Genomic DNA, 13627 nt, shown 5'->3' with positions numbered 1-13627 from the left:
TGATGCTGTAGAACAACAGGAACACGGGGATATCAGATTGTTAGTGGGTTTAGTCATTCCTGCTGCACTTTGTCCTTCTGATTGAAGTGAGCTGCTGAGAGCTCACACTGTTCTCTGTAGAAATGATGTCAGTCTGACTCGTCACATGTTTGGAGGCGTGTTTGATGTTTGCTCTTCTGGAAACTCTCAGTATCAAATATGGAAGATGCAAAGGAGACACGCTTCAGTCTGTATGGACCCGTTTCTACATGTTTGTACATCAGCTTATCAAATCCTGTCTGCTGTCTTCATTTATTACTCTTCACCTGCTTCACTGTCACTGTGTGGGCGGAGCTGCCTGAGCCCCGCTGTTAGGTTTTGTATTGTTGATTGTCATTTATGCTTAGAAATATTTAACCATATATGCTTAGAGGTGTATAATCAATTGCGTACTGATAGGATGTGTGATCTTTAGCAGGCTGCAAAGGCTTGGTGTGTATTCCACACTGGAATGCACACCTACATCCTGGGAGCATGGGAAGAGGTCGTACCTTGTTTTATTGTTTTATGGCAGGATAAACGTATCTGTATCTGTTTTAGGCTAAGTGCCTTTTGTTTAGATGAACTGTTGGACTTCCAGACCAGCAGGTTTAGGGAAGTCATTTATGGGGTCACACTCTGACCCCCCCCCCCCACACACACAGTATTCTTTGTTCACATGTATACCTATGTAGACGTCATATGTTAATGACCCTATGCATATTCATGTAACCACAATAAAAGGAGTGCAATGGGGAACGACACTTGGCTCCAGGCAGGTCTCCCTCATGCATAACTTTCTGCTTCTTAATTCAGATAAAACTGAGGTTATGGTACTCGGCCCTGAAAAGCTTAGAAATATGGTATCTAAGCAGATTCTTACTCTGGATGGCATTACCTTGGCCTCCAGTAACGCTGTGAGGAACCTTGGAGTCATTTTTGACCAGGACATGTCCTTCAACGCACATATTAAACAAATATGTAAGACTGCTTTCTTCCATTTGCGCAACATCTCTAAAGTTAGAAATATCCTGTCTCAGAGTGACGCTGAAAAACTAGTTCATGCATTTATTACTTCCAGGCTGGACGACTGTAATTCATTATTATCAGGATGTCCAAAAAACTCCCTGAAAACCTTCAGCTAATCCAAAATGCTGCAGCAAGAGTCCTGACAGGGACTAGAAAGAGAGAGCATATTTCTCCTGTTTTGGCTTCCCTTCATTGGCTTCCTGTTAAATCCAGAATTGAATTCAAAATCCTGCTCCTCACATACAAGGTCTTAAATAATCAGGCCCCATCTTATCTTAATGACCTTGTAGTACCATATCACCCTATTAGAGCACTTCGCTCTCGCTCTGCAGGCCTACTTGTTGTTCCTAGAGTATTTAAAAGTAGAATGGGAGGCAGAGCCTTCAGTTTTCAGGCCCCTCTTCTGTGGAACCAGCTTCCAGTTTGGATTCGGGAGACAGACACTATCTCTACTTTTAAGATTAGGCTTCAAACTTTCCTTTTTGCTAAAGCATATAGTTAGGGCTGGACCAGGTGACCCTGGATCCTCCCTTAGTTATGCTGCAATAGATGTAGGCTGCCGGGGGACTCCCATGATGCATTGAGTTTTTCCTTTCCAGTCACCTTTCTCGCTCACTATGTATTAACAGACCTCTCTGCATTAAATCATATCTGTTATTAACCTCTGTCTCTCTTCCACAGCATGTCTTCATCCTGTCTTCCTTCTCTCACCCCAACCAGCAGATGGCCGCCCCTCCCTGAGCCTGGTTCTGCCGGAGGTTTCTTCCTGTAAAAAGGGAGTTTTTCCTTCCCACTGTCGCCAAAGTGCTGCTCATAGGGGGTCATATGATTGTTGGGCTTTTCTCTGTATCTATGAAGCGCCTTGAGGCGACTTTTGTTGTGATTTGGCGCTATATAAATAAAATTGAATTGAATTGAATTGAATGAGTAACAAGAAGAACTTTGCCTACTTTGTGTCTTGCTTGCTGTGTAATTATATTGTCTTCAACGTTCCAGCGAATAGGTTCAAGCTACAAACCTATCACCCACCCACACAGACACATCTCCTCTCTAGAGCTAAACTTCTGCTTCATCTCCGCCTCTTTTCTTCATCCTCCGCCTCTCTTTTCTCTTCTTCGGTGTTCTGCAGCCACAGAGCCTCACAGCCATTAGCACGCCCATACCTGAGCAGCTAGTATTACCCAGCATGCCGTGCAGCAGTGTCAGTTTGTAAATGTGCAAGAATTCCTGCTCCAAACTGTTTCACAGAGTGCTGTGTGCTGTGACCTTTGACCTGCTAAAGACAGTCAGCTGTGGATTATTCATTGTTGTGTCTGATACTTAGAACTGTGAGGAAGAAGCTACACAGTTAATCAGGGTCCCCTCTCTCTGAATCAGGAAAGGTGGGCAGGCCGCGTGTGGGCCGCGGGCCATACGTTGAGTATCACTGTTTGAAATGTGAACATTGTTCTGCTGCAGTCAATGGACTAAACCAGAGAAGAAGAAAACAGACTTTACCATGAAGATCCTCAGTGTGGATCAGTATAATATCAGCCTGATGTCTGCAGTTTAGTGTCAGCACAACTTTCACATCATATTCATCTCAGCACAACTAAAACATGCTGACTGACCTCAGAGTTTCAAATCGACATCGTGGATTCTCCAGGAAACCACACAGATGCTTCACTCCTGGATCCTGCAGGTTGTTCTTAGTTGAAGAAGAGGAGTCATTACTCAGGTCCAGCTCTCTCAGATGGGAGGGGTTGGACTTCAGTGCTGCTGCCAGATAATCACAGCTGATCTCTGACAAACCACAGCTCCTCAATCTGTATAAAGAATGAAAGATGTAAGTTTATTAGACAAAGAGCTTGAAATCATTCAGTGTTTCATCATCTGTTCAGAGCTGAAGAAGGTTCAGAATGTAGAAGTTTAGAAAATGGAAACTCCAAACAGCTGAAGCCAACAGGAAGCAGCTTCAAACAAACACAACAAGAGAAAAAACTCTGAATGTTTCACATTAAAGTCGTACATTTCTCATAAAAACAGGACAAAGACTTGAAAAAGTCGTGTTTTTCCTTCCAGGAACCACATGGCTTCACTTTTAAAGGTGAAGTGTGACAGAAATGGACATATTTGAAGTCCAACACCTTTTTCCAGTCACATTATTAAAGCAGACAAACTACAAGCTCATTTTCATTCCAACAAGTCATCTTCTGACCTGGACTAACAACACTGGTCTCTATGTGCAGCTGGCTGTGAGACCAGTGCTCAGGGAGCGTCTACAAAGTGCAACACTGAAAGAACATCACACACTCATTTGCTTCCAGCACTTTCACACAATCATCTACTGTCATCATTCATGTTTCTGCTCCTCTGGATTCACACGGAGCCTCTGCTCATGCCGTTGCCATGGTGAATCATAGTATGTGGCTCCATAACTCAGACTGAGCATGCTCAGAGCTGATTGGCCTTACTCTGATCAGCTGATCTAGAAGAGGAAACTCTGCTATATGTACATTATTACATCTACACCTGAATCACAACACTCACACAAATATATCAACTGTGTTTAATATTTTGGCACGTAGATCATTTATGTGCTTCAGCTCTTCTTACATTTTACCACCAACATGTTTCAAAAGGAGCAGCTTTTACTTTGAAGGCCAGCTGTCTGTGTTTCCTGTTTTCATTGTTGGATAATGAAATAAGTCGATGCTTCAGTGCTTTGAATTGTGTTACACAAAGCAAAGTTTCTCGTTGTTCAGGCAGAATCGAGCGTTGAAGAATGAATTCACACGTCAATAAACATTTTCATCAGCACAAGCAGGACAATGAAAGCAGGAAATACCCCAAACTGCTATTTCTCATTCTACAACTTCAACAACTGCACATGAATTATACTTCATACACAGACCCACAGTCTCTGATTGCTCTGAAATCTCACTGACAGCCAATAGAAATAAAGAAAAGTCCAGACTGACAGTCTCTGTGGGGTTAGGCAGTGAACTTCTCACGCTGCGTTAAAGTGCATCACAAACTATTGGAATTGGATCCAACTTTGTGAAGCAGATTTCTTCTCAGCTGCTGTTTTGAACATTTCCTCATGAACTGTATTAAACTCTGTAAATGAACTGAGAACTATTTCTACATTTGAAACTATGGATTCATTTTCCCGTTCACTTCTGTACGTTAGTGTATAAATGAATGTTAGACTGGGCTCCATGGAAACACTTGGACTGGTCTCAGCTGCCTTCTTTCTGTAGTCCTTTCTCTTCTCCAGCTTCTGTTTGAAATCCTCTCACAGAGCCTGAATCCTGCTTTGCTGTCATGTGTGGGCCTGTGTTCCTCTGCTTTAACACAAACCTCACCACAGCAGCTGTGTGGGTCGTCTCTGTAGCAGCCCGATCAGCTTCTGATACATGAACATCATCACAGCTCCTAACTTCACCTTTATTAGCTTTGACATTCATGTCTTTCTTTTCTCTGTCTGTTTCCACACAAGCTCAAAGTCTCTGCAGCCTGTTTTTATCTGCTATCATCAGATCTCCAACAGCCTCATTCACATCCCTCACACACTCTACAGCCTCACCAGTACTGACTTCATCTTCACTGACTGATGGAGCACAACATGAACCTGTGGAGGCTGAAAAGCTGTCCAGACACACATCTCCCCGTCACCACTCCACTTCTGTCAGCCTTTAAATGAACCCTGCTCAAGTCTGTAACTTCTATTTGGAGCCAAGAGGAAAACTGTTGTTCAGTCGTTTGGAAAGACACAACATTTCTGAAAGCACTCAAACTTCTTCACATTTGTCTTCAGACACATCCTGAACATTTAGGAACTAAAGAACGTTTCAAATATCAAAGATCAGAAATATAGAAAAACAACAACAGCTGCAGTCAGTGAACTCACCTCAGAGTCTCCAGTCGACAGTTTGGACTCTCCAGTCCAGCACACAGAAGCTTCACTGCTGAATCCTGCAGCTTGTTCTCACTCATGTTCAGTTCTGTCAGATGGGAGGGGATGGACTTCAGAGCCGAGGCCACAACTTCACAGTGAGTCCCTGAGAGTCCACAGTCAGCCAGTCTGTGATCATAGAAAATACAAAATGTGTTATTATAAAAGCAGAAAGTCTGCATTATAAACACAGACTGAATGTATATGAAGACAAAACAGAGTGAGGTCATAATCTGATGAACATCTGCTCTTCACATCTGTGCTTCAGCTCCTCTTACTGTGTTTGACATGACACAATGATTGAGTCTCTCTCAGACCTGCAGACTTTTAATGAGAATCTTTGTTTGGCTTTAATCTGCAGATGAAGGAGGAAGATGGTGTCACATTTAGGCTTCCATAACGTCCACAGTCTGTCAGTGAGATCTGATCCAGAGTCAGAGTGAAGACACATATTTGGACTGTTTCCTGTCTTGAATCCAGAACATTTTGAATGAGCTCAGCTCAGTGAAGAGTTCCAGCTGGAAAGACGATCTCTGTTTGCTACCTGCTGCTGTCAGGTACGACTGTTCACGTCCACACTCAGGAAAAATCTGCTGACTGTCACCAAACGGAGCAGAAATCTCATCACTGGACAATAATGATGAATGAACTCAGAGCTGCTGATATCACATCTGATTTCAGGGGAACTAAACACAGAAATGATTGGCTCGTTTTAGCTTTCTGTGCCATTAGTCTGCAGGTTTATCACTAGTTGGCAGAAACAGACTTGTATTAATGTTCAGCGCTTCAGTGTTTATGACTCCAGATCCAGGTGACAGCAAGTCAAAATGATGTTACCTGTCTGTGTCCAGCAGCAGCCTTTGAATATTGTTATAAACTCACGTGGATCAGTTTGTCTTTGATTGGTTTGTAAAGTTCAAATTCATTTATATTCATCAACTCTAAATGAAAAATGTTTTTCTTCTTCTATGTTTATTATTAGAGTAACAAATTCTTATAGTTTCCTGTTGTTGAGAATTTCAGTGTAAAACCACTCGACCTGTGCATCACTGCACACTGTGAAAGTATTACTGCAGTTTAATCTATAATCCTAATCAGTGTGTTTACTGGACTGTAGTCAGACCTCCGTTATACCAAAGGAAACACTGAACGTCTTCAAAGTCACAATAAATTTATAATAAATGCTAATAAATACTGGAGTGTTAGAAAAGATGCTTCCAGCGTGTTTGTCTTTGATAGGGTTTATTCTGTTCGTCTACAGTCTGACCACTTGGGGGCGCTTTTGTCTCTTTTGCTCTGAGCCTTGGGTTTATTCAAACTGATTTTAATAAACTATTTTATGCAAGTTGAAGCTTCATCTCCATCTCCAGTGGTTGTTGCATATTTTATGACTATATTAGTAACAGTCAGAGAGTTTAGAGTAAATTAGATCTTCACGTTTGATTTTTGACACAACATAAATGGTGAGCCAGTGTCAGAGGAAGTGACAGCATCCACCGAGGACCGGGGGGAGTGGGAGGACTGGGGGACCAGGCCAACAAAAAGGTGATCACTGATACAGGTCAGCAAACATTTGCTCATTTGGTGTCTTAGAGCAGACTCCGCCCAGCTTTGTCGTCCATGGTTGCTCTTTCAAAGGAATCTAGTTACATATTATTTTACTTAATGATCTACTGACACCACTGACTATGCAGGACAACCCCACGTCTGGAGCCAGTGCACATGTGCAGTTCAATTCCTGGGCAGGTTCTGAAGATGGCCGAGCTGTCGAGGACAAAGTTACTAATGTGAAGCTAATGTGGTTAATCAAGATCTTCATAACCATGTGGAGCACAGTGTGCTTTCATCGTGGAGAAATCACACTGAAGAACTCGGCACACATTTTGGGGGCCTTTCTGTTTGTTGCTACAATCTGCAAATTTCATTAAAAGTTTAATAAACTATCATCTGGTCTTTATTTTTAGTTAGCACATACCTTAAAAACTCTAAGCTGTAAGCTAATGATAGTTATATAACAGCAGATGCATGCTGGTGCAATAAGCTGTATGTTTTATTTTTGATCTGATTAGTCAAATAATCACAAAAATAATCGTTTGTGGCAGCCCTAGTGTGACCTCAAATAAGAAATGATTGCAGTTTATGACTGAGTAACTAAACTATCACCAACTGATAATATTAATGATCACATCTGGACTCACCGAGCCTTTCTGAAGTTCCTCACAGCTGGAATCAGTCTCAGTCGTCCCTCCTTTGTTGTGTTGTACTTCTTCAGGTCCAACTCATCCAGAACCTCCTCTGACATCTGCAGCATGAAGGCCAGAGCTGAGCAGTGGATCTCAGAGAGTTTCTTTGATTTGTTCTCTGACTTCAGGAACTCTTGGATCTCCTGAGATAATAAGATGTCGTTCATCTCCATCAGACAGTGGAAGATGTTGATGCTTCTGTCAGGAGAGGATTTTGTCTTCCTTTCTTTGAGATTCTTGATGACTCTCTGGATGGTTTCTGGACTGTTCTTTGTCTGACCCAGCAGACCTCCTAAGAGTCTCTGGTTGGACTCCAGACAGAGGCCATGAAGGAAGCGAACAAACAGGTCCAGACGACCATTTTTACTCCTGAAGGATTTTGTTAGTGTTTCCATCAAAAAATTGTCCAGAGATGACTCTTTGTATTTTTTTCCCAAGAAGTCCTTCAGCACCTCTGACTTCCTGTTGGTGAAACAGTGGAACATGTAGACTGCAGCCAGAAACTCCTGGATGCTCAGATGAACAAAGCAGTAGACTGGTTTCTGGAAGATCACACACTCTCTTTTGAAGATCTCTGTACAAACTCCTGAGTACACCGAGGCCTCTGTCACATCCAGACCACACTGCTCCAGGTCTTCTTGGTAGAACATGATGTTTCCTTTCTCCAGATGTTCAAACGCCAGCCTCCCCAGCTTCAGAAGAACTTCCCTGTCAGCCTCCGTCAGCTCCTGTGGACTCGTCTCATGTCCCTCGTGGTACTTGTTCTTCTTCCTCTTTGTCTGAACCAGCAGGAAGTGTGAGTACATGTCAGTCAGGGTCTTGGGCAGCTCTCCTCTCTGCTCTGTAGTCAACATGTGCTCCAGAACTGTAGCAGTGATCCAGCAGAAGACTGGGATTCTACACATGATGTGGAGGCTCCTGGATGTCTTCATGTGGGAGATGATTCTGCTGGACAGCTCTTCATCACTGAATCTCCTCCTGAAGTACTCCTCCTTCTGGGCGTCAGTGAAGCCTCGTACTTCTGTTAGCCTGTCAACACATGTAGGAGGGATCTGATTGGCTGCTGCAGGTCGGGAAGTTATCCAGACGAGAGCCGAGGGAAGCAGATTCCCCTGGATGAGGTTTGTCAGCAGCTGGCTGACTGATGACTTCTGTGTGACATCAGACAGCAGCTTCCTGTTGGTGAAATCCAATGAAAGTCTGCTTTCATCCAGGCCGTCAAAGATGAACAAAAGCTGAGAGACAGCCAGCTTCTCTGCTGTGACCTTCTGTAATGTTGGATGGAAAACATGGAGCAGCTCCAGAAGACTGTACTGCTCCTCTCTGATCAGGTTCAGCTCCCTGAATGAAAGCAGAACCACCACACTGACATGTTGGTTCTCCAAGCCCTCTGCCCAGTCCAGAGTGAACTTCTGCACTGAGAAGGTTTTTCCAACACCAGCCACGCCGTTGGTCAGAACCACTCTGATGGGTCTCTGTTGGTCAGGTAAGGCTTTAAAGATGTCCTGGCACCTGATTGGAGTGTCATGGAGGGCGTCCATCTTGGAAGCTGTCTCCAGCTGCCTCACCTCATGTTGGCTATGAACCTCTTCACTCTGTCCCTCTGTGATGTAGAGCTCAGTGTAGATCCTGTTGAGGAGGGTTCTACTTCCTCTTTCATCACTTCCTTCAGTCACACGTTCACATCTCCTCCTCAGACTGATCTTATGTTCATCTAAAACCTCCTGCAGACCAACATCTGCTGAAAGAAAGAAAAACAGACAGAAAACTCTTCAATGTCTGAACAACAACAAGAAGTCCAGTTTTCAGAAATGAGTCCATCAGCAGACAGATGTTCAGTCTTACTTTGTACACAGCTGCTCTGACTGGCTGTCTGCAGTCCAGCTCTGCTTCTGGATCTTTCTCCACACTGGGGACAGGACCAGTCTCCTGATGAAGCAGACTGGTCCCAGTATGAGGAGATGCACTGTCTGCAGAACCAGTGTCCACAGCTGGTAGAGACTGGATCCTTCAGGACGTCCTGACACAAAGCACAGCAGGACAGCTGCTCCTCCTCACAGACACCACTCCTCTTCCTCTTCCTCCCTCTGTGAACACATTTCTTTATCACTAAAATCATTGACTGTCAGTGACAAACATCCAGATTTGATGACACTGTGCAGAAGCTCTGATGGTCACAGAGAAAAGTCAAAGTGGAGAAACTTGTGTTTGAGTTCAGAATCCAAGTTTCCTTTGCTGTTCCTGCCTGTCTTATTAAACACAGAGTGATCAGCCTACAAACTCCACAGTAAAAGCCTTCATCACAGAGCTGATTATGTCCTTCACTGGATGTACTGGAAGTTTGGGATCCATCACTCTGAACTGACCTTTGACCTCCTCTAAAAACTGTGGTGGAGCAGCGGTGTCACATTCAGAGCTTTCAGCTTTATTTTGAAAGAGTTCAGTCATCAGGAAGTGAACTTCTGGGTTCTGATTTCCTTTCTATTCTTTTACAGAAGTGAAGAAGAAGAACTAAAAGCTTTGAAATGATCTGAGTGATATTTTTGAACATTGCCACCAAATTGAGTTCAGCCTCCAGCAGTAACTTTGTTTCATGATGCCTCCCTGATGATGTGATGTTTGATTACAAACCTGTTTATGTGTTAGACATTAATCACATGAACACAGGCAGAAAAAAGAAGCCAATGAAACAAATGACTGAAACGTGTTCATTCACTGCCATGATCCATATTTTCTATGTACAGATGTTTGTAAAGAACACGTGTGCAGCGCTTTGTTCTGAGTATCTGCTGTCAGCACACAGTGCAGCAATAACTACAACCACACGTTTCTGTAGATCCTGAACATCAGCCTGGAGGAATCTGACCTCAGGTCTGCACACAGAGGAGCTTCACCTCTGGGATGATGCTGGCTTCAGCTCCTTCTACAATCAGGCAGAAGCTTCTGCACCATCAGGACACAAACAGAGAGGAGCTTCTATCCTCAGACCATCCAAGTCCTAAATCAGAACATGCTCCCCTCATAGCATCACCATCAGGGTTTAAACAGGACCTTACATCATGTTCTTGTCTCACTGTCATATTTCAGATCATACCTGATTCATTATGACGTCACACGCTGCTACACTGATCCTGCTGCTTCATTACTGCTGATATTACTCTGCTCACTCTGTTCAGTTACTCTGTTTACATCACTTTGCTCATTTGCTTTGTTCTGCTTGCACTGCTCTGTCAGTACATGCTGTGCTAATGTGGCACAAAGCACTTTAACATTACATCTGCACAATGTTTCATTATTTCATTTAATGATTGTTTCTAATGTTTTGTCCAGTCACAGGAGCAGCTCAGCACATTTCACTGTGTTGTACGTGTATGACGATGCCTGTGACAAATAAACAGCCTCGGACTCTTCAATCTTCTGCATTTCTTTGGAGATCAGCTCAGTGGCCTGTTGAGACCATCTTTCTATTTCTGATGACTCAGTTCAGATTATTATCCTGATACTTTCTTTTAAAATGTGATGAAATCATTTATCTGATGTTCTGACACAAATACACCAAAACAATCCCAAACAGCACAAACCACCACGTTACACACAGTGTAATAAAAATACAGGCAACTACAAATAAAAACACTTTAAAAATATAAACTAAAATTACAAAGTGGTCACAGAATTTCAAACACCCGTAAATGAGTCAGCAGCTCTCTTACATGGTCAGCTGAGCTCCATGATTGAAGAACATTGTTGCTGCAGGTTCATGACTGAATTGTGGAGGTCTGTTTTTGGACCAGTCACTCCTCACAGACACACAGCTGGATGCTGGAGACTGTGACCTCTGACCTCTGCAAACACAAACACATGAATTACTGATTAATCTCTGTTTAAAATCTTTTAAGCAGCTGCAAACACACAAACTGGATGATGTGATGGTTTCTGTCAGTAATAGTTGTCTCAGATTAGAGTACAGACGGCTGCAGAGACGTTCACAGCAACAGAGAAGAAATCATTACCTTGGATTGCATTACTACTACGATTGATACTAGCATTATCGTACCCGGACCACCATTAGGAATCATTTATGATGTCACTGGTAGAACATTTATAGAAACAACCTTTGAACTCTGAGTCAGCAGCTCTCTTACATGGTCAGCTGAGCTCCATGATTGAAGAACATTGTTGCTGCAGGTTCATGACTGAAATATAGAGGTGTGTTTCTGGACCAGTCACTCCTCACAGACACACAGCTGGATGCTGGAGACTGTGACCTCTGACCTCTGCAAATACAACCACATTGCATTCATTTCACATCAATTAGTACACCACAAAAGGCATGCAAGAAACACAGTATGAAGGCAAACTTCTGGCTTCAATAACATTCAACAGGTCAGGTGGAAACTTTTCTCAGATTTGATTCATGTTTTTATAGAACGATCCAGCTAAAAAAAATATACCATTAGGTCAGGGGTCAGCAACCTTCAGGACCCAAAGAGCCATTTGGAGCCAGTTTCCACGCAAAAGAAAACACTGGGAGCCACAAATACTTTTTGACATCTAGAATGAAGATAACACTGTATATACTGTTTTTACCTTTATGCTTTGTATGAACAACTAAGGTGTGTTGCTTATGAAATCCATGAAGTGCTACAGAGAAAATTACAGGTTATTTATGTAATGAACACATTTGAACTCTTAAAGAAATATAACCAAAGGAAAGACACCCAGCTGAACTAAAATGATGTAGCAAACAAAAGCTGCTGTGAGCCGCCACCCTTATATCTCCTTTGGGCTTTTGGAGCCTTGAGCTGACTTTTAAAAAACAATTGGAAAAAAAGCTCGATGCTGCTGAAAGATGAAAAATAGATATTTGCAAAATTCTGCCTAAATATGTATTTTACCTGGTTAATGTGTGTGGCGGGGCGTGGTCTGCAGCGGCGAGGTGGACGCACCTGAGCGGCAATCACGCCTCGCCGCCTTAACGTCTGTGCTGTTGTGTGTCGGGCTGTGAGCTGCAAAGCTACAGCCGGCTGTGTGCGTACAGCAACCGTGTGTGAAAAGCGGTCAATAAAGAGAAGCTGAAAAGCGTGTTCATGCAAACATCGTCGGGTCTGCCGTGATATGTTTACAACGGGACTTCTGCTCCTGAACCTCTGCGCACAGCGTCTGCAGGTCGGGGCTGTACGAAGTCACTTTCATCTTTACAGGACTGTAAGCTGTCGTCTGTGAGGCGTGAGCGGTGTTTGTTTTTAACATAGTTCACGGTGGAGAACAGCTGCTGACATAATGTGGATCCGAAGATCCATAATTGGCCTACCTGGGGCTGAAAGTCTCGATAAATGCACGGCGTTTCGGCGGGTACACCGGCTTCCACGAGTGTGACGCTTATTTGAACAATGAAAAAATAAAAAATATAATTTTATTTTTATATTTCAATATCACAATAATCTTCCAATTTAGAACTACAAGTTAAAAAAGAACATAAATAAAATACACTTCAGCTAAATACTTCTAATTTATTTTCCCAAACCACGAGGAGCCGCACTGTAAGGACTAAAGAGCCGCAGGTTGCCGACCCCTGCATTAGTGTTAGTCAATGTTGCAACTGAACTGAAAAACAAAAGATTTTGGTCCAAAGAAACAAAGTCACTATTAATACAACACAACCCCCCCAAAAAGAGCCATGTAGACCCCGGGCTCTATGGGTCTTGTGCTCGGAGCTTGTTCCTGTGCTGCCATGATTAGTGCCTCTGTGCTGTCTTTCAGTCCAGCTTTGTTCAGCCACTGGTAGGATTTCTGGATGTCAGCCACTTCCTCTGCCTGCTGGTGGTGCAAACTGTGTTGTTCTGAGTTTCATTGGACGTCTTTGTCCAAAGCACCAGACAAAGGGCAAAGTAGATGCATTTGCATCAGCAGGAAAATACACCCCAAACTACCATCATCATTATACAACTTTAACAACTGCCACTAAATGATACTTCATACACAGACCAGTGTGAGGTTAAGTTATGATGTCACTGGCAGAACATTTATAGAAACAACCTTTGAACTCTGAGTCAGCAGATCTCTTACATGGTCAGCTGAGCTCCATGATTGAAGAACATTGTTGGTGCAGGTTCATGACTGAAATATGGAGGAAATATTTCTTTGGACCAGTCACTCCTCACAGACACACAGCTGGATACTGGAGACTGTGACCTCTGACCTCTGCAAACACAAACATCAATAACTGATCAGTTCTCTCTGACAGCCATATGATCAGCTGATCCCTCTGTGATATTGTGTCTGCCTCATAACGCTGACAGGTCAGCCAATCATCAGCCAGTTTTTCTGTCTCTGAATGAACTCAGTTTGTTCTCAGCTCTTCTCTCTGATTCTGCTGCACTGACTTCACTTAAACTTACAG

General features: G+C 43.1%; 1 protein-coding gene across 1 annotated transcript; it reads right to left on the bottom strand.

Moving 5' to 3' along the window:
• Positions 1–2638: 2638 nt before the first annotated feature.
• Positions 2639–9913, bottom strand: LOC146682014 (protein NLRC3-like). Its single transcript, XM_085448509.1, has 4 exons — positions 9073–9913; positions 7183–8968; positions 4940–5113; positions 2639–2852 (listed from the first exon to the last, which is right to left on the bottom strand). Exons 1-4 carry the CDS (start codon positions 9344–9346, stop codon positions 2639–2641), a joined length of 2448 nt encoding a protein of 815 aa, XP_085304635.1. The 5' UTR covers positions 9347–9913.
• Positions 9914–13627: the final 3714 nt, after the last annotated feature.

This window comes from Copadichromis virginalis, linkage group LG23 (genome assembly GCF_057382275.1).
Source record: "Copadichromis virginalis isolate Kocher_CV1m ecotype Utaka linkage group LG23, C_Virginalis_male_GT1.1, whole genome shotgun sequence".
Lineage (NCBI taxonomy): Eukaryota > Metazoa > Chordata > Actinopteri > Cichliformes > Cichlidae > Copadichromis > Copadichromis virginalis.
Note: the sequence above shows the minus strand (reverse complement) of the source record. Positions and strands in the feature narration are given on the sequence as shown.